At 47.0% G+C, this 22,724-nt stretch overlaps 1 protein-coding gene across 1 annotated transcript in view; it reads right to left on the reverse strand.

Annotated features, from left to right (window-relative positions):
* Window positions 1-9,849: 9,849 nt before the first annotated feature.
* LOC149320755 (uncharacterized) overlaps window positions 9,850-22,724 on the reverse strand; it is a 14,504-nt gene continuing 1,629 nt past the window's right edge. The window contains exons 2-6 of the mRNA XM_089503065.1: window positions 19,154-19,484; window positions 14,019-14,130; window positions 13,256-13,341; window positions 12,948-13,068; window positions 9,850-12,383 (exon numbers count right to left, since the gene is read on the reverse strand). Of these exons, the coding sequence (XP_089359191.1) occupies window positions 9,949-12,383; window positions 12,948-13,068; window positions 13,256-13,341; window positions 14,019-14,130; window positions 19,154-19,480 (3,081 nt within the window). The 5' untranslated portion in view covers window positions 19,481-19,484 and the 3' untranslated portion in view covers window positions 9,850-9,948. The remainder of the gene's footprint in view (window positions 12,384-12,947; window positions 13,069-13,255; window positions 13,342-14,018; window positions 14,131-19,153; window positions 19,485-22,724) is intronic.

Genomic DNA, 22,724 nt, shown 5'->3' on the forward strand with positions numbered 1-22,724 from the left:
TAGTTTTAAAGAAAGGCCCATCTACACTGCAGAAATACTGCATTTGGCACCACTTTGACCTCTGTAGCTCCAGGGGATTCTGGGAGTTATGTGCTACTTGGAGAAACACTTTTTAAATATTATAATGTAGGTGTTATTGGTCCAGAGGATTCTGGGAGTTGACGTCCATAGCCTTTAGGGCTGAAGAGAGAGGTATAAATACCATAATAATAATAGTCCATGCACTAGTTGGAGGAAACCCTTTTAAGGTGGCATGATTGAGTCAGGGGATTCTGGGAGTTGTAGCTTCTGGTGGATCCTATCATTGCTTTTTATCCTTACTTTTTATAGACTGTAATTTGTTTATATTCTCTAATCTGTTGTGTTTTAAACTGGAATTTTGTAATTGTGCTGGCCAAATGGCCGTAATAAAGTTATTATTATTATTGTATGCTTCTGGTGGAGTCTTTTAAATTGATTTCTTGGATTAGGGGGGATTAGGGGAGTCATAGTCCATGCAGAATTAGGGGGGAACCTTTTAAGTAGCATCATTGGACCAGGGGATTCTGGGAGTTGTAGCTTCTGGTGGAGCCTTTTTAATGAAGTCCTTGGGCCAGGGGATTATGGGAGTCATAGTCCATGCACTATTAGGAGGAAGCCTTTTTAATGGCATTATCGGACCAGTGGATTCTGGGATTTGTATTGCAAGCACTAGTTGGAGGAAGCCCTTTTAAGTGGCATCATTGGACCAAGGGATTCTGGGAGTTGTAGCTTCTGGTGGAGTCTTTTAAATCGATTTCTTGGATTAGAGGATTATGGGAGTCATAGTCCATGTACTATTAGGAGGAAGCCTTTTAAGTGGCATCATTGGACCAGGGGATTATGGGACTTGTAGTTTCTGGTTGTCTTTTAAATCGATTTCTTGGATTAGGGGATTATGGGAGTCATAGTCCATGCACTATTAGGAGGAAGCCTTTTAAGTGGCATCATTGGGCCAGGGGATTCTGGGGTTGTGGTTTCTGGAAGAGCCTTTTTAATGGTGTTCTTGGGCTCCTGGGAGTGCCCTTCCCAACCTGGGGCCTCCAAAGAGTTAACTCAATAGACTTTTGCATTGCCAGAGAAGGCCGGAAAGAATGAATAGGAACCCGCCTTCCTGCTCCTCCTTCTGCCTTTGGGATTGCCTATCCCATCCTCCCTAGGCTGCCTGCAGCCCCAGCAAGACTGGTGACTGGACTCAGGCTGAGGGTTGTTGTCTTTTTCAAAACTAGGGTCCAAAACACACTACAGAAATAATCCAGTTTGAGACTGCTTTAACTGCCCTGGCTCAGTGCTAGGGAATCCTGGGAATTGTAGTTTATTGTGGCCCCAGAGCGGGGGCCAAGGAGTCGAAGCCCCGGCCATCGCCGGCGCTCTCCTCACCTCCTTCCTGGTCCCTGCGGGGACCAGGAAGAAGGCGAGGAGAGCGCCGGCGATGGCTGGGGTTTCGCCAGGGCCTCGCCTCCTTCCTGGCCCCCACAGGGACCAGGAAGGAGACGAGCAGGCCGCCGGCGATGGCCGGGGCTTCGCCTCCTTCTTGGCCCCCGCAGGGACCAGGAAGGAGGCGAGGAGGCTGCAAGGAGGCGGGGAGGTTGGCGCGGCTCCCACAATCTTTGGATTGTGGGAGACCAGGGTTGGAATCCTTGCTTGGCCATTAAACCCACCAGCTGACCTTGGACAAGCACACGTTCTCAGTAATTTGTACAAAGTAATTTGTACGAAAGCCTATGAGTTTACTTTGAAGAAAAAGAAAAGTTTTTGTGATTATGACATTGCTTTCTAAGTGTTCATAGACTGTTTAATGATCTGCTCTAGCATCATTGCTTGGTTGACCCGCGGGCCGTAGGTTGCCGACGCCTGATCTACAGCATTCTACTAAGATGGTAATCTTATCACAAAAGGAGTTCAGGTTCATCTGGTGTAATGACTGGGCTCCAGTCACATGAAGTCTTCTTCAGGCAGTAAAGGAGGTTTATGCAAATACAGAATGACATCACTGCTACGGAAGGCTCACTTGGCCAATCAGTGAGCAAGATAAAGGTTTTCTGGAAGCTTCCATGAGAAGGAGATGGACAGGTTGCTTACCTGTAACGGTATTGCTTCGAGTGGTCATCTGTGAATACATACAAATGGGTTTCACTGCGCCTGCGCAGTGCTGTTCGGAAACTTCTAGAATCACTGGGCAAAGTACACTTTGCAACATATAGAAAGTTTTTGGCGGTAACCCCGCCCACCCGTTATAAAGCCCCTGCTTCCCGCTCTTTTCCCCAGTTCCGCACTTTTTACGCCGCAAGGCGCTATGAGAATAAGCCAATAAGAGCAGGACACAGAGGGGAGGATGGGCGGGATTTGTATGTATTCGCAGATGACCACTCGAAGAAATACCGTTACAGGTAAGCAACCTGTCCTCCTTCTTCGTGGTCTCTGCGAATCATACAAATGGGTTTAGACTGACAAGCTTAGGTACGAAGGCGGAGGGAGTGTCCTGAGACAAATTGAAGAATCAAACAGAATTGTTTATTAACAATAAACTTGTAAACCAAACTCTTGTGTCAGTCATATTTGATCAAACCTTGAACCGAGACTGAGGACTTACAACCATAATCCCTGAGCAAGGTAAGGCACATGGTCCCCAGTGGCTAATGCAATTCAGACACCGGGTGAAAAGGATGCCAGATCAAGCCCAACAGGTTAGCAATAAACAGGAGATATCACCAAGTAACTCCTGATCATATGCCTAATCAATGCAATGGACAAGTGAACAATATGAGACAAACTGCAGTGTAGGAGTTTTGAAACAGTACATGGCCAATGATTTCAAACCCACAGGTTAAGCAATTATGAGAGCACATACAATGTAGTCAGTGCAATCCTGAAATTAATACTGCCCTCCCAAAAGCTGCATCTCGTTTGGCCCTGACATCCAGCCTGTAATGTTTGATAAATGTCATTGGCTGGGACCAAACTGCAGCCTTGCAGACATCATCCAAAGGGATTCCATTCAAAAAGGCGGAGGACGCTGCCACCGCCCTGGTTGAGTGGGACTGGACCCTGGCCGGGAGAGGCATACCCAACAATTCATAACAGAGATGGATGGTACTAGCCACCCATTTGGACAGTCTCTGTGGGGATACAGGCAGACCCTTTTTCGGTTCCGAGTAGCACTGGAACAATCTCTCGGACCGAGTAGAGCCAGCAGTCCTATCCAGATAGAAGGCGAGAGCCCTCCTAACGTCCAGAGTATGCAGTTTGCGTTCGACCTCAGTGGTCGGGTCTGGGGCCAGGGTAGGCAGAACAATGTCTTGACACATATGAAAAGCCAAGACCACCTTCGGAAGGAAGGTGATGTCGGTGCGGAGGACAACCTTATCTCTGTGGAACCTAAGAAAGGGTTGATCCCTCCGCAAAGCACAAAGTTCGCCCGCACGGTGAGCTGAGGTGATGGCCACAAGGAAGACAGTCTTCCAAGTCAACAGTCTTAAGTCAGAAGTGGCCATGGGTTCAAAGGGTCTATCTTGCAAGGCAGACAGCACAGCATCCAAGCTCCAAGCCGAGGTCAGTGCCAAAGCAGGGGGATGAAGGTTAGCACATCCCCTCAGAAAGGACTTTACCAAAGGGTCCCTGAAAAAAGAAGGTTTGCCCCCAAACTGAAAATAAGAGCAAATGGCAGAGAGATAGCACTTGATGGATGTGAGGCACAACCCCGCATCCAGCAGCACCATCAGGAATTCCAGCACTACGGACGTCGTGACCTGGGCCGGAGAGGTCCCTTTCGGTGAGAAAATGCAGAAATCTCTTCCACTTGGCGGCATAGGACCTCTGGGTCGAAGGCTTCTGTGCAGCAAGAATCACACTCCATACCGAATCAGGCAGCGCAATCAGGGACGGAGCCTCCAGGCCACCAAGGGCAGGTTCTCGATCTCTGGGTGTTGAATCCGTCCGTCCTGGATCGTGAGGAGATCGGGACGGTGCTCGAGCCGGAGAAACTCTCTCCTGGAGAGCTGCAGCAGCACCGGGAACCACGGTTGTCTCGGCCACCAAGGGGTGATGAGGATCGCCTCCGGACGGTCCGCTGTCATCTTGGAGACCACCCTGGTTATCATCGGGAACGGCGGGAAGGCATACAGCCTCTGACCCGACCATAGAAACCCGAACGCGTCTCTGAGGCAGTTCCATCAATCAGCATCTCCTCAATGGCAGCTCTGGCGTTGAGGTTGAGATCAGAGCCCCGGAGCCAGGCGTGACGACGAAGGGCGATTGCGGCCGCCATTGCTCTCCCCACACAGTCAGTGACGTTTCTCGAGGTAGTGATAAGCCAGCTACCTATGGAGTGGGCCTCATCTCTGATCTCGATGAGCTTGCATTGGACCTCGTCCGGCACGTCGGGGATCAAAGGAGAGATGCCCTCCATCAGTGTCTGGACGTATGCCCCCATGCATGTGTTGTAGTTGGCGGCTTTGGCGGCAAGGGCAGCGGCGGAATAGGCCTTCTTGGCCAGCGCGTCCACCTTCTTGGCTTCACGGTCACCCGGAGATGTGGCCTGTTTCTGGGTGAAGGCCTGCTGGGAGCCCTCCACAATGGCCGAGTTCTGTTTCGGGTGCGATGACAGCCATGGACAGCAAGAGGGCGAAACCCTGTAGAGGGTCTCCACTTTACGGGATAAACCAGCCAAAGAAGTAGGGGAGTCCCATGCCCACTTCAGGATGGTCTCTAAAGACGGCAGCAAGGGGATCGAGGGAGGAGTCGGGACCCTGCCCTGGACTCGACGCTCGACGGGGTCTTGAGCGCCATCAGTCGAATAAGATAGCTCGATATCGAGGGCATTGGCCATCTTAATTATATGCTCACTGAATGAACGGACATTGTCGGTCGGGGAGGCCGGTTCCGGGCGATGCATACTTGTGGGGAACCTGGAGGTGACAACTCCATCTCAGATGGCTCCTCAGAGGACACAACGACGTCGGGCTCAGATTCAAGCTCTTCGGGCTCTTGAAGCACAGCTGGGCGCTTGGGCCGGAGTAATTCCTTAACCGGTACTGGGGCTGTGGATGTTGAGGGCCTGTGCGAACGGCGTGAAGAAGTCGCAGGTGGATGCGTTGATGCCGGCGCAGCTGGACCTCGTGCCCTACATCCAGAATGCCTAGACGAAAAACATTCGAAGGCATGTTCCTTGGAGACGGACATATAGTATCGGTCCGTTTCTGAGTCGTAGAAGAAGTCGGGGTCCTCCTCCCGAGGAACCTCCCATGTAGGCTCCGGAATCGGGGTGGGGGAACGCCGCCTAGAAGACACCGAGCCTTCATCCCCAGAATGGATGAACGGTACTATGGACAAGTCCCAAGGCGTGACCGTAGGCACCGTCTCGGTTTGGCAGCAGGAGGAGCTGGGCTCGGGCGGAGCCTCTCGGGTCACCGATGCCAGGGCTTTCTTGGTAGCCTTAGGCCGCTCGGAGGCTCCAGTAGATAACCTGGGCTTCTTCGAAATTGGATCGGGGTCGAAGAGATTGTCAGTGACTGATGACTGTGGGGTCCTCCCCAAGCTCTGCTTCCTCTTCTTTGAGGACTTAGAGGAATCCTGGTCGCCATGAGACCGTGAACCATCCCCTTTTGCCAAAGAGGTGGTATGAGCCAAATCATCGGAAGGATTGGAGATCTCCGGAGACATTATAGATCCTGACGGCCCGGATTTCTTGGATGAGCTCCCTGCGGCCGAGGAGGCCTTGGAGCCCGAGGCTTTGGTCCCGGTATAGTGCCTCTTCGGGTCCTTCGGGTCTTTCGGGGTCGAACCGGACCTGCGACCTGAGGTCTCAGCCGAAACCTTGGAGACCTTGGAGCTGGAACCAGACGGCACAGACCGATCCTTCCCCTTCAGAGTGGAGGATGGAGGCTCGGAAGACTCCCCTGTGCCCGGAGCTTTATGAGGGCGTTTGGGGGGTTTGGTGGTGGCGCTGGGCGCATCAAGTCCACGGGCCACGGAGGTGGCGGCACTGGGCTCGGCAGAACCACGGGCCGCATTGGCTGGAGGAGCCGAAGATACGCTGGCCGGACTGTCACGGGCCAGGGCAGAGCCGGCTGTCGGAGCTGAAGACGGCCGGGGGTCACCTTCCTTCAGTTTCTTCAGGACGCCTTGGGCAATGGCGGAGGTGAGGCGGGATTCCCGGTTCTTCCTCGCCTGGGACGTCATGGATTTACAGAGTGGGCAAGCCTTGACGTCATGGTCCCTCTCCAGACAAAGAAGGCAGGAGGAATGGGGGTCCTGGATCGGCACCTTACCACCACAGACGTCGTATTTCTTAAACGGAGCCGGAGACATGGTCGAGGTGAAAAACGAAGCCAGCATCAAATCAACCCGAGGTCACCAATGCACGGGGGAAGTAGAGCCAGAAGAGTCAAAAAGCAGTCCGAAGTCAAAAAACCAGTGATTCAAGCAAAAAAGAGCTAGCAAATGCGAGTGAAGTTCCCTACAGCAGCCAACGCGGCGGAAAAAAGGACCTGGGGAAAAGAGTGGGAAGCAGGGGCTTTATAACGGGTGGGCGGGGTTACCGCCAAAAACTTTCTATATGTTGCAAAGTGTACTTTGCCCAGTGATTCTAGAAGTTTCCGAACAGCACTGCGCAGGCGCAGTGAAACCCATTTGTATGATTCGCAGAGACCACTCGAAGAAATAAGGTCCGAGAGACCAAATGACAGTTGGGGGTAAGAGTGTCGGTTAGAGATTGAGAGAGATAGTTAAAGAGAGAATCTTGGAAGTTAGTATCAGAATTGGGCATTTAGGGGTATTTTTAACAGCTTGTATGAATTGAATATTATATACTTACAAATATTGTACCTGCAAGATTCTTAATATCTTGTATGACTTAGTTATATTTTGTTATTTATAGTAAATGTCTCCTTAAATTATCTACCACTCGACACTCCTTTTACACGTGTCCTGGCTTGGTTGATGCTTGGAAAGATCAGTAAAGAAGTAGAAATCAAGTTCCTTAACTGGTCCCTTTGTAGGTTAAGGGAAATCCTTTTATAAGTTCACTGGGTGGAGGCAGCGTGATGTAAGGAATTTAAGGGTCTGGTGGGCTAAGAGCCATAACAGGGCCGTGGTTTGGCTGCTTGGACCAGAGGAGATAATCACATCTGGCATGACTTGTGTCTCAGAAACCCATGTTGAGTTTTTGTGATTATGACGTTGCCTTCTAAGTGTTCATAGACTCCGTTTAATGATCTGCTCTAGCATCATTGCTTGGTATTGATGTCAGACTAACTGGGCGATACTTGTTGAGATCCTCTTTTTTCCTCCTTTTCAACATGGGGATATTTGCCCTCCTCCATTCCTCTGGGACTTCTCCTGTTCTCCAAAAATTCTCAAAAATTACTGCCATTGGCTCTGAGATTTCATTTGCCAATTCTTTTCATACCCTTGAATGTAGATCATCTGCTCCTGGAGACTTAAATTCATTTAGATTTACTAGGTATTCCTGTACTATTTCTTTACTTATTCTGTGCTCCATATCCCTCAGACTGAGCACCCTTTTCCTTTTCTGATAAGACCCAGGCAAAGGAGCATCCTGGTTCACAAAGCACCCACACCAGCTGCCTGGGAGGGAACTACCAATGGATCATGCAGGCAGAGGCAGTGAAGTACAGGAGGCTCAAGAGTGTCCTTGCCTGTCCGAGTCAAAGGAGGACACAGGAATCAAGGCCAACACTGTCCAAAAGTCAAAGAAGCCGGGAAGTCTGAAGCAGGAATACAGGAGTCTGGAAACAGGTAAGAGGAATGGCAGCCAGAAAACAGAGGAGTTGCTTCCAGCAACGCTTTAGGCAAACTCAGCTCTTCAATAGCTTGATGCCAGTTGGTTCTAACAAAAGCATGCATGCTTGCTTGCTGCTTAGCCTGCAGCCTGGCTGGGCATCTTAGCTTTCTCTTTTGCTGGATCCTTTTGTTCCTCCTTCTTGACTGAGGACCTAAGACCCCAGCAGTGTCCTCTCTCTCATCAGCAGGTGAGTCTTGCTGCAGTTCCACCGAAGGAGCTTGCTGAAGCTCTGCAGCAGGGAGAGCTGCAGGCTGGTCCCATCTGGAAGCCTTGCCTGGGTCCCTTCCTCAGCTTCCTCCAGGTCCCAGTCCTGCAACTCCTGGCCCATGTCAAGGAGGTGTTGAGTAATTCTGCCTTTTCTCTATCACCTGTTTGCATTTCACCATCTTCTCCACGTAGTGGCATTACCATTTTTAACACCTTCATCTGATGAAGAAGCTAGTGGAGCTTTGAACTGGATGGCATTTGTGGTCTCTTCCAAGTCTATGATTCCAAGTGGTGGCCCACTGTCCCCTTCTAAACCACAGGACCTCCTGGTTCACTCCCCTCTCGGCTTCTTCTTCTCAGCTCCTGCTTTGGACTAGTCTAAGCGGCTGCAGTCCGGACCCAAAGGCCTAGCATCCCCATCAGAGGCAGGACTAAGGCTCTCCATCTCTCGAAGGCTCGCTTGGCACAAGAATGGGATTGTGCTTTTAAAATATAAACATGGAATCATCTCATAGATGAGAGTGATAGGATAAGGCTTCGTTAAAAGAAATTTGGTACCAATGGTAGCAATTTGAAATACATGGAAATAATAGGTATCGGTTCTTTCACCAAAATGTTTTATTTAAACTAACAATATGCACACATGAACTAAAAACAAAACTTTTTCAACCTCTTGGACAGCATGAACATTTTAAACAGTCAAATACCTTTCATTGCTTGTGTCCTGAGAGTTGCTTAATGTTTTTCAGTGAAACCTTTTGCACACTCCTGGCATTTGAATGGTTTCTCTCCTGTGTAAGTTATGTGATGATGAGTGAGCAGTTACTTCCCAATAAAACCCTTCCCACCCTCCAAGCATTTGAATGGCTTCTCCCCTTGTGAGTTGCTTGATGGTGACTGAGGGCTCATTTCTCAGTGAGACTTTTCCCACACTCCAGGCATTTAAAGGGCTTCCCTCATGTATCTGTACTTTGATGGTGGTGGGGGCTCTTTTCTCAATGAAACCTTTTCTACACTCAAAGCATTTTAATGCTTTTTTCTCTTGTGTGATTTTTTTTTAATGACAAGTGAGGAATGCCTTCTGAATTCTCACATTTCAGGCACTGAAATTGTCAAGGGTTAAAGCCAGCAAACTGAGAAATGCTTTGATGTGTGTGTCTGACCATGAGCATTCAGCACCAGAAGGACAAGGCTAATCCGCCACAGCTGATGCTCATAGGCACAAGGTCACTCTGCTTGCCTATGTGCAGCAAAGTCTGGATGGTGAAACATGTGTTTGCATGGACAGGAGGACACTTTACAGTGTGGGACAGGAAGTGGCTGAGTTTGTGAGACTGCATGGTCTGGTGTGTATATAAACTCAAGTGCTTCCAGTAATTGCTTGTGGGTTTGAATAGAAGTTGGTATTCGTTTGATCTGTATAGTAGCATTGGCGATTTATGGTTAGCACTCTGTAAATAAAGATAGCACTTTCGGGAGCCTGGCTTCTGTAGTCATTTATTCCGCTGACGCCTGTGCATCGTTTGCTGAGAGTTCCCGAGATCCTGCAATTCGTTCACTCCTGGAAGACATCCAGTGCCTGTTATCTTCACTGAGGGCTGTAAACCACATTTCTGCAAATTGTGAATTACTCTGCTATATTCTGGAATTGGTTTATGAGCCAAGGAGTTTTCTGACAGAAATGGTTTCTCTCCTGTGTGTTTTCTGATGATGACTGGGGTTTGTCTTCAGAGCAAAATGTTTTTCACATATAAGGCATTTAAAGAGTTTCTCTCCTATGTGTGTGTGTTTTAATGACAGGTGAGCTATGTCTTCTTAATATAACTTTTTCCACACTCCAGGCATTTAAAGGGCTTCTCTCCTGTGTGAGTTGCATGGTGAAAAGAGAGGTGTGTCTTCCAAGTGAAACCTTTTCCACACTACAGGCATTTAAAGGGTTTCTCTCCTGTGTGAGTTTTTTGATGATATGTGAGTTGTGTCTTGTGAATGAAGTCTTTACCACACTCCAGGCATTTAAAGGGTTTCTGTCCTGTGTGAGTTGCTTGGTGAAAAGAGAGTTGTGTCCTCCAAGTGAAGCCTTTTCCACACTCCAGGCATTTAAAGGGCTTCTCTCCTGTATGAGTTGCTTGGTGAAAAGAGAGGTGTGTCTTCTGAGCGAAACCTTTTCCACATTTCAGGCATTTAAAGGGTTTCTCTCCTGTGTGAGTCACTTGGTGACGAGTGAGGTCTGTCTTCTGAGCGAAACCTTTTCCACACTCCAGGCATTTAAAGGGTTTCTCTCCTGCATGAGTCACTTGGTGACGAGTGAGGTCTCTCTTCAGAGTGAAACCTTTTCCACACTCCAGGCATTTAAAGGGTTTCTCTCCTGTGTGAGTTGCTTGGTGACGAATGAGGTCTGTCTTCTGAGCGAAACCTTTTCCACACTCGAGGCATTTAAAGGGCTTCTCTCCTGTGTGAGTTGCTTGGTGAGAAGAGAGTTGTGTCTTCCAAGTGAAGCCTTTTCCACACTCCAGGCATTTAAAGGGCTTCTCTCCTGTGTGAATTACTTGGTGATGAGTGAGGGCTGTCTTCTGAGTGAAGCCTTTTCCACACACCAGGCATTTAAAGGGTTTCTCTCCTGTGTGAATTACTTGGTGACGAGTGAGGACTGCCTTCTGAGTGAAACCTTTTCCACACTCCAGGCATTTAAAGGGTTTCTCTCCTGTGTGAGTCACTTGGTGACGAGTGAGGTCTGTCTTGTGAGCGAAAGCTTTTCCACACTGCAGGCATTTAAAGGGTTTCTCTCCTATGTGGGTTTTTTGATTATAAATGAGTTGTGTCTTCTGAGCAAAACCTTTTCCACGCTCCAGGCATTTAAAGGGTTTCTCTCCTGTGTGAGTTGCTTGGTGACGAGTGACGTCTGTCTTCTGAGCGAAACCTTTTCCACACTCCAGGCATTTAAAAGGTTTCTCTCCTGTGTGAGTTACTTGGTGACGAGTGAGGAATGTCTTCTGAGCGAAACCTTTTCCACACTCCAGGCATTTAAAGGGTTTCTCTCCTGTGTGAGTTACTTGGTGACGAGTGAGGACTCCCTTCTGAGTGAAACCTTTTCCACATTCCAGGCATTTAAAGGGCTTCTCTCCTGTGTGAGTTGCTTGGTGAAAAAAGAGGTGTGCCTTCTGAGTGAAACCTTTTCCACACTCCAGGCATTTAAATGGTTTCTCTCCTATGTGAGTTTTTTGATGATTTGTGAGTTGTGTCTTCTGAGCAAAACCTTTTCCACACTCCAGGCATTTAAAGGGTTTCTCTCCTGTGTGAGTTTTTTGATGATATTTGAGTTGTGTCTTCTGAATGAAGCCTTTTCCACACTCCAGGCATTTAAATGGTTTCTCTCCTGTGTGAGTTGCTTGATGACGAGTGAGTTGTGTCTTCTTAATGAAGCCTTTTCCACACTCCAGGCATTTAAAGGGTTTCTCTCCTGTGTGAGTTTTTTGATGATATTTGAGTTGTGTCTTCTGAATGAAGCCTTTTCCACACTCCAGGCATTTAAAGGGTTTCTCTCCTGTGTGTGTTGCTTGGTGAGAAGAGAGGTCTGTCTTCCGGGTAAAACCTTTTCCACACTGCAGGCATTTAAAGGGTTTCTCTCCTGTGTGAGTGGCTTGGTGAAAAGAGAGGTGTGTCTTCTGAGCGAAACCTTTTCCACACTCCAGGCATTTAAAGGGTTTCTCTCCTGTGTGAATTGCTTGGTGACGAGTGAGGTCTCTCTTCTGAGTGAAATCTTTTTCACACTCCAGGCATTTAAAGGGTTTCTCTCCTGTGTGAGTTGCTTGGTGAGAAGAGAGGTTTGCCTTCCGAGCAAAATCTTTCCCACACTCCAGGCATTTAAAGATTTTTTCTTCTGTTTGTGTTGATTGATGAGGAATGAGGGCTCTTTTCTCAATGAAACCTTTTCCACACTGTAGGGATTTAAAGCATTTCTTTCTTGTGTGAGTTTTTTGATGATCAGTAAGGGCTCTTTCCTCAATGAAACTTTCCCCACACTCCAGGCATTTGAATGGCCTCATTCTTCTGTTAATATGTTTAACTGAAATAAAACTGGAGTTGTTTCCACACTCACCACCTTTGATTGATTTCCCTTTTGTCTGAATTCGTCTGCATAGAGTAAGAGTTGCTTTAGAACTGAACCTTCTGTCACGTGCAAGACAAAGATATTTACTTCTTTTCTTTTGTTTCTCTATTGTTCCTTGGACTGTGGTTCTCCTCTCGTTTTCTGTGCCAGTTTTTCTTTCCTTCTCTTTTACATGTTTGAACAGGTCTCTTTGCATGAATGCTTGCCATGGCTTCTCTTTACCCTCTTTCAGTTGCCCATCACTGCCTGAAAGAGAAAGTAGTGCTCAGAAACAAATGTATATCAAAAACATCATAAATAGAGATGGGACTCCAGTACCTCTTCATTGGTTCTTCTAAGAGTTAAGTTCTCTTTTATTGAAAGCAGGCAGCCTTAAGGATAATGGCAGCTACTTCCTCCAGATCCGGCCCTCCCCTCCCTGGAAGGCTCTCCCTCTGTATCCATTTTCAGAGGATTCAGTGGGAGGAACAGGACTAAGTGGGAGCAAGGAAGCAAGATGTGGCTGATTTCTACTTCCACTTTCTCACTTGCCCTTAACAATCTAATATTTCACTTCATTTTTAATGGTGGTTGGATGGGGCCACAGTGGCAATTGGAGGAGGCAAACCAGGCCCTTGGTGCAGGCGATACAGCTAGTGAAGCCCTCCCCTTGCCACCCAATGGTTGCTTGGCCAAAGAGGCCAGAGACATAAGCAAAGCTGAAAAAAACCCCACTCAGCCTGCTGTAATCTTTCAAGACTGAAGAAGAATCCTCAGGGTTACTTTTCAGCACTTCTAAAATGCACAATCCCAAGAAAGAGGAAGCCTTACTCAGAGGGGACAGGGCCCCCAGAATCTCCTCCATCACTTCCCGATGAAGGAACCTTTGGCCTGGATCCAGCAGGGCCCACTCCTCCTCTGTGAAATCCACAGCCACATCCTCAAAGGTCACCTGCAGAAAGATAAAATTAATTCTTTCAAGTTGCTCAAGAAAACTGAAATGCTTACAGCATGCCATCCAAAGGCTACTTACGGTGACAACTTGTGATGGAAGCAAACAGAAAGAACAATGAATTTTCAAACGGAGATAGGCACTAAGCCCAGCCCTTTGTTGGCTCACTTGAGATCCTTTTCCTTACCTGATCTAGCCTCCCAGAAGGTGTTCTGAGTCCATCAGGGTGAAGAGATGTCCTTGTACATTTAGACCCTGTCCTTATTCCGCCTCCTGGGAGAAAGAAAAAAAAAAGATAGGAGTATTTCTAACTCTTCTCTCTCTTTCTAGTCCCACCTACATGTGCAAATGCAGCATACACAATTTCCTACACCAGGCTTTATTACAAGGAGCCCTGGTGGCGCAGTGGTTAAATGCCTGTACTGCAGCCATTTACTCAAAACCACAAGGTTGCGAGTTAAGACCAGCAAAGGGCCCAAGCTCGACTCAGGCTTGCATCCTTCCGAGGTCGCTAAAATGAGTACCCAGACTGTTGGGGGCAAATTAGCTTACTTGCTAATTAGCTTACTTGCTGTTCACCGCTATGATCTTTGGAATAGCGGTATATAAATAAAACAAATTATTAATTTTTATTATTATTGTTTTCTGTAGACATGCCACTGTAACTGGATACTGAAATCTGCGTTTCTCCTATTCTCCTTCACCATCTTTCAATCTTGCTTTTAAAAGCTAGCAACAAAGACGATGAGGAGGGACAGGAAGACTGGTCAGGTATAAAAAGTCCTTGTAAAATATACTCCAATGTCAGAGGTTTTGAGGTATACCTGTAATTTCAAAGTGCTAGTTAGCCCACATAAAATGGTCCAAGTGGAGCAATGGATAGAGTCCAGATATTTCAGACATATTTGAGAAGAAGGAATCAAAGCGGAAACTATCCTCTTAGCCCTTACTCATTGAGGAGGACATTTCTTCTCTGTTCTGTGTGATCCACTTTGGCCGCTGCCTCTGACTGAATTCAAAAGGACACTTCTCCTTCTCAGCCATCTCTTTCACAAACAAGTCCTGCAGCAAAAGCAGAAATGGGAAAGGAGGGAGAAAAAGAGAAGAATTTGTGAGCTCTGGGGAAAAACTGAGTCCATACGCAGAAGATTGCCAGCCAAGAAAACAAAGGCCACTGCAGAGTCTGGAAGGAGCTGGAGACACAAACTCCTGCTCCTGAATAGAGTTTCATTCACACCTGCTGAGGTTTTTTCTGAAGAGGCATTTAATCTTAGGAGCTTTTCACTTTACACTCTCAAAACGGGGCTAGGGAGCTTTAAATACTATGCCTGCCTGCCTGCTGCATTTTGGGATCTGTAGTTCAGTAAGGTTATGACATCCACTCAGCTCAACTCCACATGGTGCACTGGAGCATTCCTCCTCATATACACAAACACAGTCTCAGATTCTGCTAGTGTTTCATCATCTTCCTTTCATGGTGGTGCAGTGGTTAAATGCTGTACTGCAACCACTCACTCACAAACCATAAGGTTGCGAGTTCAATACTAGAAAAAGGGCTCAAGCTCAACTCAGGCTTGTATCCTTCCAAGGAGGTTGCTAAAATGAGTACCCAGATGTTGAGAGCAATTAGCTTACACTTTGTAAACCTAAACTGCATCTGAGACATTTTTACAGCCTGATGCAAAACCATATTGACAGAATTAGGAAATGAAAGAGGGAAGAAAAAAAACCTGGGAAATGGTAGCTAAATTTACATCCTCATTATGATTATTTTTTTCATTTTTATCTCTTGTCCCCTACCTCAGGACTCGGACTCATGGTGATTAATAGCAAATAGAACAAGTAGAACAACAACAACAAAAAGACACAAAAATAAATGCATGCACAAATTATAGTTTAAAAACAAGCTATCTGCAGAAGTGACACTATTAAAACATAAGAGACTAATAAGAAAGATTAAAACAAAAGAAACACATATCACTAAATCTAGTTTCAGTATAACCGCCCCAGGAAGAGAATTAGATCCCAAGGGCAGCCACTGAGAAGGCTCCATCCCATGTTCCCACAAGATAGGACCATGAGGATACATTCATGTGGGAGAAGATACTCCTTCAAAAAGACTGAAAGGAAGCCAGGCGGAGAGATACAGGACATAACTAGCTGGACTAACTGTGCCTGGAACTGAATCAATAACCACCAAAGCTGCTTAAAAGGGGAGTCACGGGTTCCCAGTAACCAGCAGCTCCGTTTTGTTCAAAGACAGAGTGGTGTAAGTTGGAGTCCAGAGTAGCTACACTTCAGCATATTAGGGAGCAAGAGGATTTCCTGGACACAACGGAACTAACAATCTTGGATGAATACCACGCAGAGGAAGTTGCTGGGGCGGAGGAGGTCACTTCACATACACGGAAGGCAGACAGGTGGAGGAATGTCAGATAGAGAAGTAGGCCAAACAGGGATTGTTCTGGGAACTTGCAGCTAGAGAATCGATTCGAAGTTCTTTCCCTTATCAAGGAGGATGAGGAAGAGCAGCATGGACAGACTTCAGAGACAGAGCAAGGGAGCCTGGGAGTCCCATCAGAGGGAACAGCTGCTGCTAAACCTCGGAGGAGGCGTGTGGTTGTAGTGGGGGACTCTGAGGGGTACAGAAGCAGTGATTTGTAGGCCTGACAAGATGTCTTGAGAGGTGTGTTGTCTCCCTGGGCAAAGATCTGTGATGTGACAGAGAGTCTGACAAGACTGGTCAAGCCTACTGACCAATACCCCTTCCTTTTGGTTCATGTGGGAACCAATGATACTGCAAGACACAGCCTTCAGAACATCAGAAGGGACTACGAGGCGCTTGGTAGGAAGCTGAAAGAAATGGATGCACAAGCTGTCATCTCATCTCTTTTCCCAGTTGAAGAGAACAGTCCAGGAAGGGAAAGGAAAATAGCAGATGTGAACAACTGGCTCCACAGATGGTGCTGCCGAGAACGATTTGGATTCTTCCATCATGGGCTGCGGTTCCATGGGGAGGGACTTCTTGCAACGGACGGGTTGCATCTCACACCAGTTGGAAGAAATGTTTTTGCCAACAGTCTCAAGTATTTGATCAGGAGGGCTTTAAACTGAGTTTCATGGGGGAGGGAGACAATATTAAGGGAGGTGAAAGGGATGGAGAAAATAGTCAAACTGACAATAATCAGGATGGATGGGAGTTTCTGAAAAGGGAGATACTGAAGGCACAATTTCAAACAGTTTCATGGAGAAAGAAAAATGGTAGGTATCTCAAGAAACCAGGATGGATGACTAAGGAACTTTCAACTGAGCTAAGTGTTAAACGGAACAGGTATAAGAAATGGAAAAAGGGGGAAATCACAAAAAAGGAATTCAGACAAATAGCAAGCACATGTAGGGGTAAAGCCAGAAAAGCTAAAGCGCAGAATGAACTCAGGCTTGCTGTAGAGGTTAAAAACAATAAAAAGGGCTTTTATGGATATGTCTGCAGCAAAAGGAAGAAGAAAGAAACGGTAGGGCCACTGTGTGGACAAGATGGCAAAATGCTAACAGGAGACAGAGAAAAGGCAGAATTACTCAACACCTTCTTTGCCTCAGTGTTCTCAGAAGAAAAGGGTGATCAATAATGGAGCAGAGGACAGAAAAGGGGATTTTCAGCACAGAATAAGTAAAGCGATAGTACAGGAATACCTGTTTAACCTAAACGAATATAAGTCTCCAGGACCAGATGAACTACATCCAAGTGTATTAAAAGAACTGGCAAATGTAATATCAGAGCCATTGGCAATAATCTTTGAAAACTCCTGGAGAACAGGAGAAGTCCCAGCAGACTGGAGGAGGGCAAACGTTGTCCCCAGCTTCAAAAGGGGAAAAAAGAGGATCCCAACAATTATCATCCAGTTAGTCTGACATCAATACCAGGAAAGATTCTAGAGGAGATCATTAAACAGAGAGTCTGTGAACATCTAGAAGGCAATGCCATAATCACAAAAGTCAACATGGGTTTCAGAGAAACAAGTCATGCCAGACAAACCTTATCTCTCTCTTGAATAAAATTACCAGCTTGGTAGATGGAGGGAATGCTGTGGATATAGTAAGGCCTTTGACAAAGTTCCCCATGACATTCTTGCAAACAAGTGTGTAAAATGTGGGCTAGACAACGTAACTGTTACTTGGATTTGTAATTGGTTGACTGGCCGAAGGCAAAGGCTGCTCAAAAATGGCTCTTTTTCATCCTGGAGAGAAGTGACCAGTGGGGTCCCACAGGGCTCTGTCCTGGGCCCCGTGCTATTCAACATCTTCATCAATGACTTGGATGACAGAATTGGGGGCATACTCATCAAATTTGCAGATGACACCAAATTAGGAGGAGTAGCTAATACTCCAGAGGACAGGATTAAAATTCAAAATAACCTGAATAGACTAGAAAGCTGGGCCAAAGCTAACAAAATTAAATTCAACATGGAGAAATGTAAAGTACTGCACTTAGGGCAGAAAAATAAAATGCACAGATATAGGATGGGTGACATCTGGTTGAATGAGATGACATGTGAAAAGGATCTAAATGGCTTGGGCCCAGGGTACTTGGAGGACCGCCTCTCCCCATACAATCCGCCCCGCACTCTCAGGTCGGGCAGGAAACATCATCTAAGAATTCCAGACACACGCTATAGTGTAACTCGGAGGGCATTCTCCATTTCAGCCCCTCAACTCTGGAACACCTTCCCAACGAGCTCCGTACAGCCACCTCCCTCTATGCTTTTAAAAGGACTCTGAAGACCTTCCTTTTTCGCCAGACTTTTCTCCCATGAGCTCTTTTGTGATCCTTCTCCCCTTCTAGCGATGTACATATGCATTTTCTCTTGTCAGCTATGTGTATTGGGGTTTTTATGATGTTTTAACTGTTTTTATACTGTATATGTGGGGGGTTGGAGGGGGTTTTGTCGTTTTATATTGTTTTTATATATCTTGTACACCGCTGTGATCATTGAGGAATAGCGGTGTAGAAATAAAATTTATTATTATTATTATTATTATTATTATTATTATTATCATCTAGGGGTCCAAGTAACAGTGCAATGTGGCACCTAAAAAAGCCAAAGCAATTTTAGGCTGCATCAATAAAAGTATAGTGTCTAGATCAAGAGAAGTAATAGTGCCACTATATTCTGCTTTGGTCAGGCCCCACCTGGAATACTGTGTCCAGTTCTGGGCACCACAATTCAAAAAGGATGTTGAGAAACTGGAGCGTGTCCAAAGGAGGGCAACTAAAATGGTGAAGAGTCTGGAAACCATGCCCTATGAGGAACGCCTTAGGCAGCTGGGAATTTTTAGCCTGGAAAAATGGTTAGGAGGTGATATGACAGCTCTGTTTAAATATTTGAAGGGATGTCATACTGAGGAAGCAAGCTTGTTTTCTGCTGCTCCAGAAACTAGGACCCTGAGCAATGGATGCAAGCTCCAGCAAAAGAGATTCCACCTCAACATTAGGAGGAACTTCCTTACAGTAAGGGCTGTTTGACAGTGGAATACACACTCCCTTGGAGTGTAGTGGAGTCTCCTTCTTTGGAGGTCTTTAAGTAGAGGCTGGATGGCCATCTGTCGGGTATGCTTTGATTGGGATTTCCTGCATGGCAGGGGGTTGGACTGGATGGCCCTTGTGGTCTCTTCCAACTCTACAATTCTATGATTCTATGAAATAGAAGTTTGCAAAGGGATCTTCCAGTCTATTTATCTTACAACATCTTTTGAAGTGCTACAAGATCGCTTTGCATACCTCATTTTCTTGTTTAGAAATAGTGATGGCCCGGCAAAATGACCAGATGAAACGACCTCAGCTGCTCCTCTTCTTCCTCCAGACGAAGCTTTACAGGACATGACCAGCACAATGAACTGGGCCTGGAGCTGAATCAATAACCAGCAAACCTGTTTATAATGGGAGTCACAGGTTACCTGTAATCAAACCCAGTTAGTAATCTGGCTACAAACTCTGTATTCTGGGTATAAGAACATCCAAAGTCTATAAAATAATAATAATAATAATAATAATAATAATAATAATAATATCCCCTCCAAATGTGCTCACCTGCTGCTCTCCCTGCTTCTCCTCCTCTGCCTGGCTCAGGAGGAAGCCCTCTGCCAAGGCCACTGCTTGGGAGGTTGTCTCTGCTCCACACTCTCGAACCCAGCTCCCCATCTCTGGGGGAAGGACGGCCAGGAACTGCTCCAGGATCACCAGGTCCAGCATCTCAGCCTTGGTGTGTCTCTCTGGCTTCAGCCACTGATAGCAGAGATTGTGGAGATGGCTGCAAACCTTTCGGGGCCCCAAAGCCTCCTCTTGGAAGACAAACTGCCTGAAGTGCTGGTGCTGGACCTCAGAACAGAGCATCTTCTTCCCAAAGCTCCTCTGCATGGCTCTTCCCAAAAGAAGCAAGGAAAACAAGAGATCATGTAAACACTCTTTTACAACTAAATCCACATTACTCAGATTCTCAACGCAGCATCCTTCCACTTGCCCTGTCCCTATCGCCTTTCCTATTCCTTTCTCTTGCCTTCTTTTAGCACATCTCTGTCAGCAGCAATGGTGTTGCTTTTTAATCTTTCTACATTGCTTACAGAACATTTTGTTAACTGAAGTAAAGGACAAGGTGGCATCCCATGTCAGTACACCCTGCAATGAATTTGGGCTCTCCATATTTTCAAATCTGGAGCCAACATGTTCTTAAGAGGTCCCAGGATGACTTTTGGCATTCCAGGTGTATTTCCCATGAGAAAGGAACAGAGACTGAGGACATGGTTATGGCCCAGGTAATGCTGCAATCCAAGCTCAATAGGGACTCTGACTCCTTCCTCAGCCCAGGCCCTTTGCCCTTTCCTCTTGCACCAGGAGACAAAGGAGAAACCAACTTGGTCCACCTGCCCTCTGCCCTCTTCCAGCCAACAGTCCTCTCCATCCAGCCTGGGGCTGTCCTCATCCAGTCACTGCTTTTGCCCAGAATCCCAATGTCTTTTCCTGGGTCTTTGTTACCTTGCAAGATAGCCCACCCCTTGAGGGTAGGATCCCAGATATAAATCTTGGTCCCAAAACCTGGCTCCCTTGTGGGAATAGAGAGAATCTCCCTCTCACTGTCTCACCCTCAGACCCCAGTCTGAACCTCTCCCAATTTCCATGGTCTCCTCTTGAGACTGGGAGTTATCACCCCTCTGCACCTCTTAAACTCCTCTCTCCAGTTTCCAGATTGCCATTTTGTTTTACTCTCAATGCTGTTTATGTTTGAATTATTATCGTGTTTGATGGCACTCTTGCATATTTCTTAATGAAACCTTCTTCATTCACCCAGACATGGAGCCCTCCTAAGGGAGTTCTGCTTTACAGGTGTCAATGATCCTAAAGGTACCCATCCTTTTCCAAGCTTAGGAGAATTTCAACATTTTAAGTGATTCTGATTGTTGGTGGGGACCTTTGTCAGTATCCCCCTTTCTTTGGGTACCCCCTCTCTTCCTTGGAGAACCTGCAGTTGACAGGACTGCATCCTCCATCAAAGAGAAAGTGCTTCTGCTGTCTGCCAACATCTCATGCTTCAGGCAAGTGCTTCATTCAGCCTAAGGGTGGGATACAAACACTTAGTACTTTGCACTGACCCTCAGCTTCTACTGAGAGGCAAGAAGGAGCAGCAGACAGAGTGCTGGAAGGGAGGAATCCAGGTATAAACATCCCCAGAGCACCAATTAAAATAAATAGCATAAATAAACAAATAAATAGCATAGGGGTTTTTTTTGGGGGGGGGGGTTGGGCTACGGGGCCATCTTCAGCATTCAGCATTCTCTGAAGATGCCAGGCATAGATGCTGGTGAAACATCAGGAATAAACTCTTCCAGAACATGGCTACATAGCCTGAAAAACCCACAAAAAACTAAGCCAGACCTATCATGAGGTTTCCTTAGGATTTGGCAAGTTTTGTTCTGAGGGAGTTCGCCCTTGCCTTCCTGAGGCTGAGACAGTGTGACTTACCCAGGGGCACATAATGGGCTTCCATAGCTGAAGGAAATGGGGATTCAAAGCCTGGTCTTCCAGAGCGCTAGTCCTACTCTCAAACCACTATGCTCCATTGCCTCCCTTTCTTGTCTATAGCCAAGAATATTTGGGAGGCTGGGTGTATCTTACAATACTTTGACTGAGAACAGCAAAGGTGGAATATGTAATAGACTTTAAGACCTTTTCAAAACATGCTCTACTTATTTGCAGAAGCAAAAATCCTGCTTCAGCAGAAATAGCCAGAGATGTAGATTGGCTGCTGCTAGACTGTGGAGTGACTTACTAGAGAAGATAGCCAGCTACACTCTCTGCGTTTAAAACAAGACGAAAGACCACTTTCCTCTGATAATCCAATCCAGATGGTTTTTAAATTACGAATGGGAAAGTGTTCATGGGTTGTTTTGCCATGTCTTGGTTTTATATGCTCTTTGAATTGGTAAGTGTCCAATGTGTTCTTGTTCCTGCCTTGATCCAGAGGCCCCAAGAAATATCACATGGAGGTGATGAGAGGTTTCTGGTGCTCTGGAGAGAACGTGAAGAAGTCAGCATTTGGACTACAAGTCCCAGAATCCTCAGCCAGCATCCCCATGTAGTGCTGTGGGATCATGGGAGATTTGGCTCAAAAAAGAACTTTTTCCCAGCTCCTACCTGAATATTATGGAGAGAAGGGAAAAGAGAGGAAACAGATCTGGTTTGAAGGCACTGAGAGTGACAGATTTCACTGTCAGAAGATACTGCAAGTTTAGTCCGGTGTGGTTTAGGGTCCGAGCGTCAGACCAAGAAGGCTCTGGAGACCAGGGCTCCAATCCTCCCTCGACCGACTGGGAGGCCTTGAGCAAGTCACACTCTCTCAGCCTCAAAGGAGGGCAATGGCAGACCCTTCTGGACAGCTCTTGCGGAGGAAGCCACACTCTCTCAGCCTCAAAGGAGGGCAAAGGGAGCCCCTTCTGGAGAGCTCTTGTGGAGACATTCACACTCTCTCAGCCTCAAACGAGGGCGATGGCAGCCCCTTCTGGAGAGCTCTTGTGGAGAAATCACACTCTCTCAGCCTCAAAGGAGGGCGATGGCAGCCCCTTCTGGAGAGCTCTTGGGGAGAAAGTCACACTCTCTCAGCCTCAAAGGAGGGCAAAGGGAGCCCCTTCTGGAGAGCTCTTGTGGAGACATTCACACTCTCTCAGCCTCAAAGGAGGGCAATGGCAGCCCCTTCTGGAGAGCTCTTGTGGAGAAATCACACTCTCTCAGCCTCAAAGGAGGGCAATGGCAGCCCCTTCTGGAGAGCTCTTGTGGAGAAATCACACTCTCTCAGCCTCAAAGGAGGGCGATGGCAGCCCCTTCTGGAGAGCTCTTGGGGAGAAAGTCACATTCTCTCAGCCTCAAAGGAGGGCGATGGCAGCCCCTTCTGGACAGTCTTGTGGAGACAGTCACACTCTCTCAGCCGCAAAGGAGGGCAATGGCAGACCCTTCTGGACAGCTCTTGCGGAGGAAGCCACACTCCCTCAGCCTCAAAGGAGGGCAAAGGGAGCCCCTTCTGGAGAACTCTTGTGGAGACATTCACGCTCTCTCAGCCTGAAAGGAGGGCAAGGGCAGCCCCTTCTGGGCAGCTCTTGTGGAGAAAGTCACA

This window comes from Sceloporus occidentalis, unplaced genomic scaffold (genome assembly GCF_023333645.1).
Source record: "Sceloporus occidentalis isolate IW3139 unplaced genomic scaffold, rSceOcc1.0.p SCAF_1, whole genome shotgun sequence".
Lineage (NCBI taxonomy): Eukaryota > Metazoa > Chordata > Lepidosauria > Squamata > Phrynosomatidae > Sceloporus > Sceloporus occidentalis.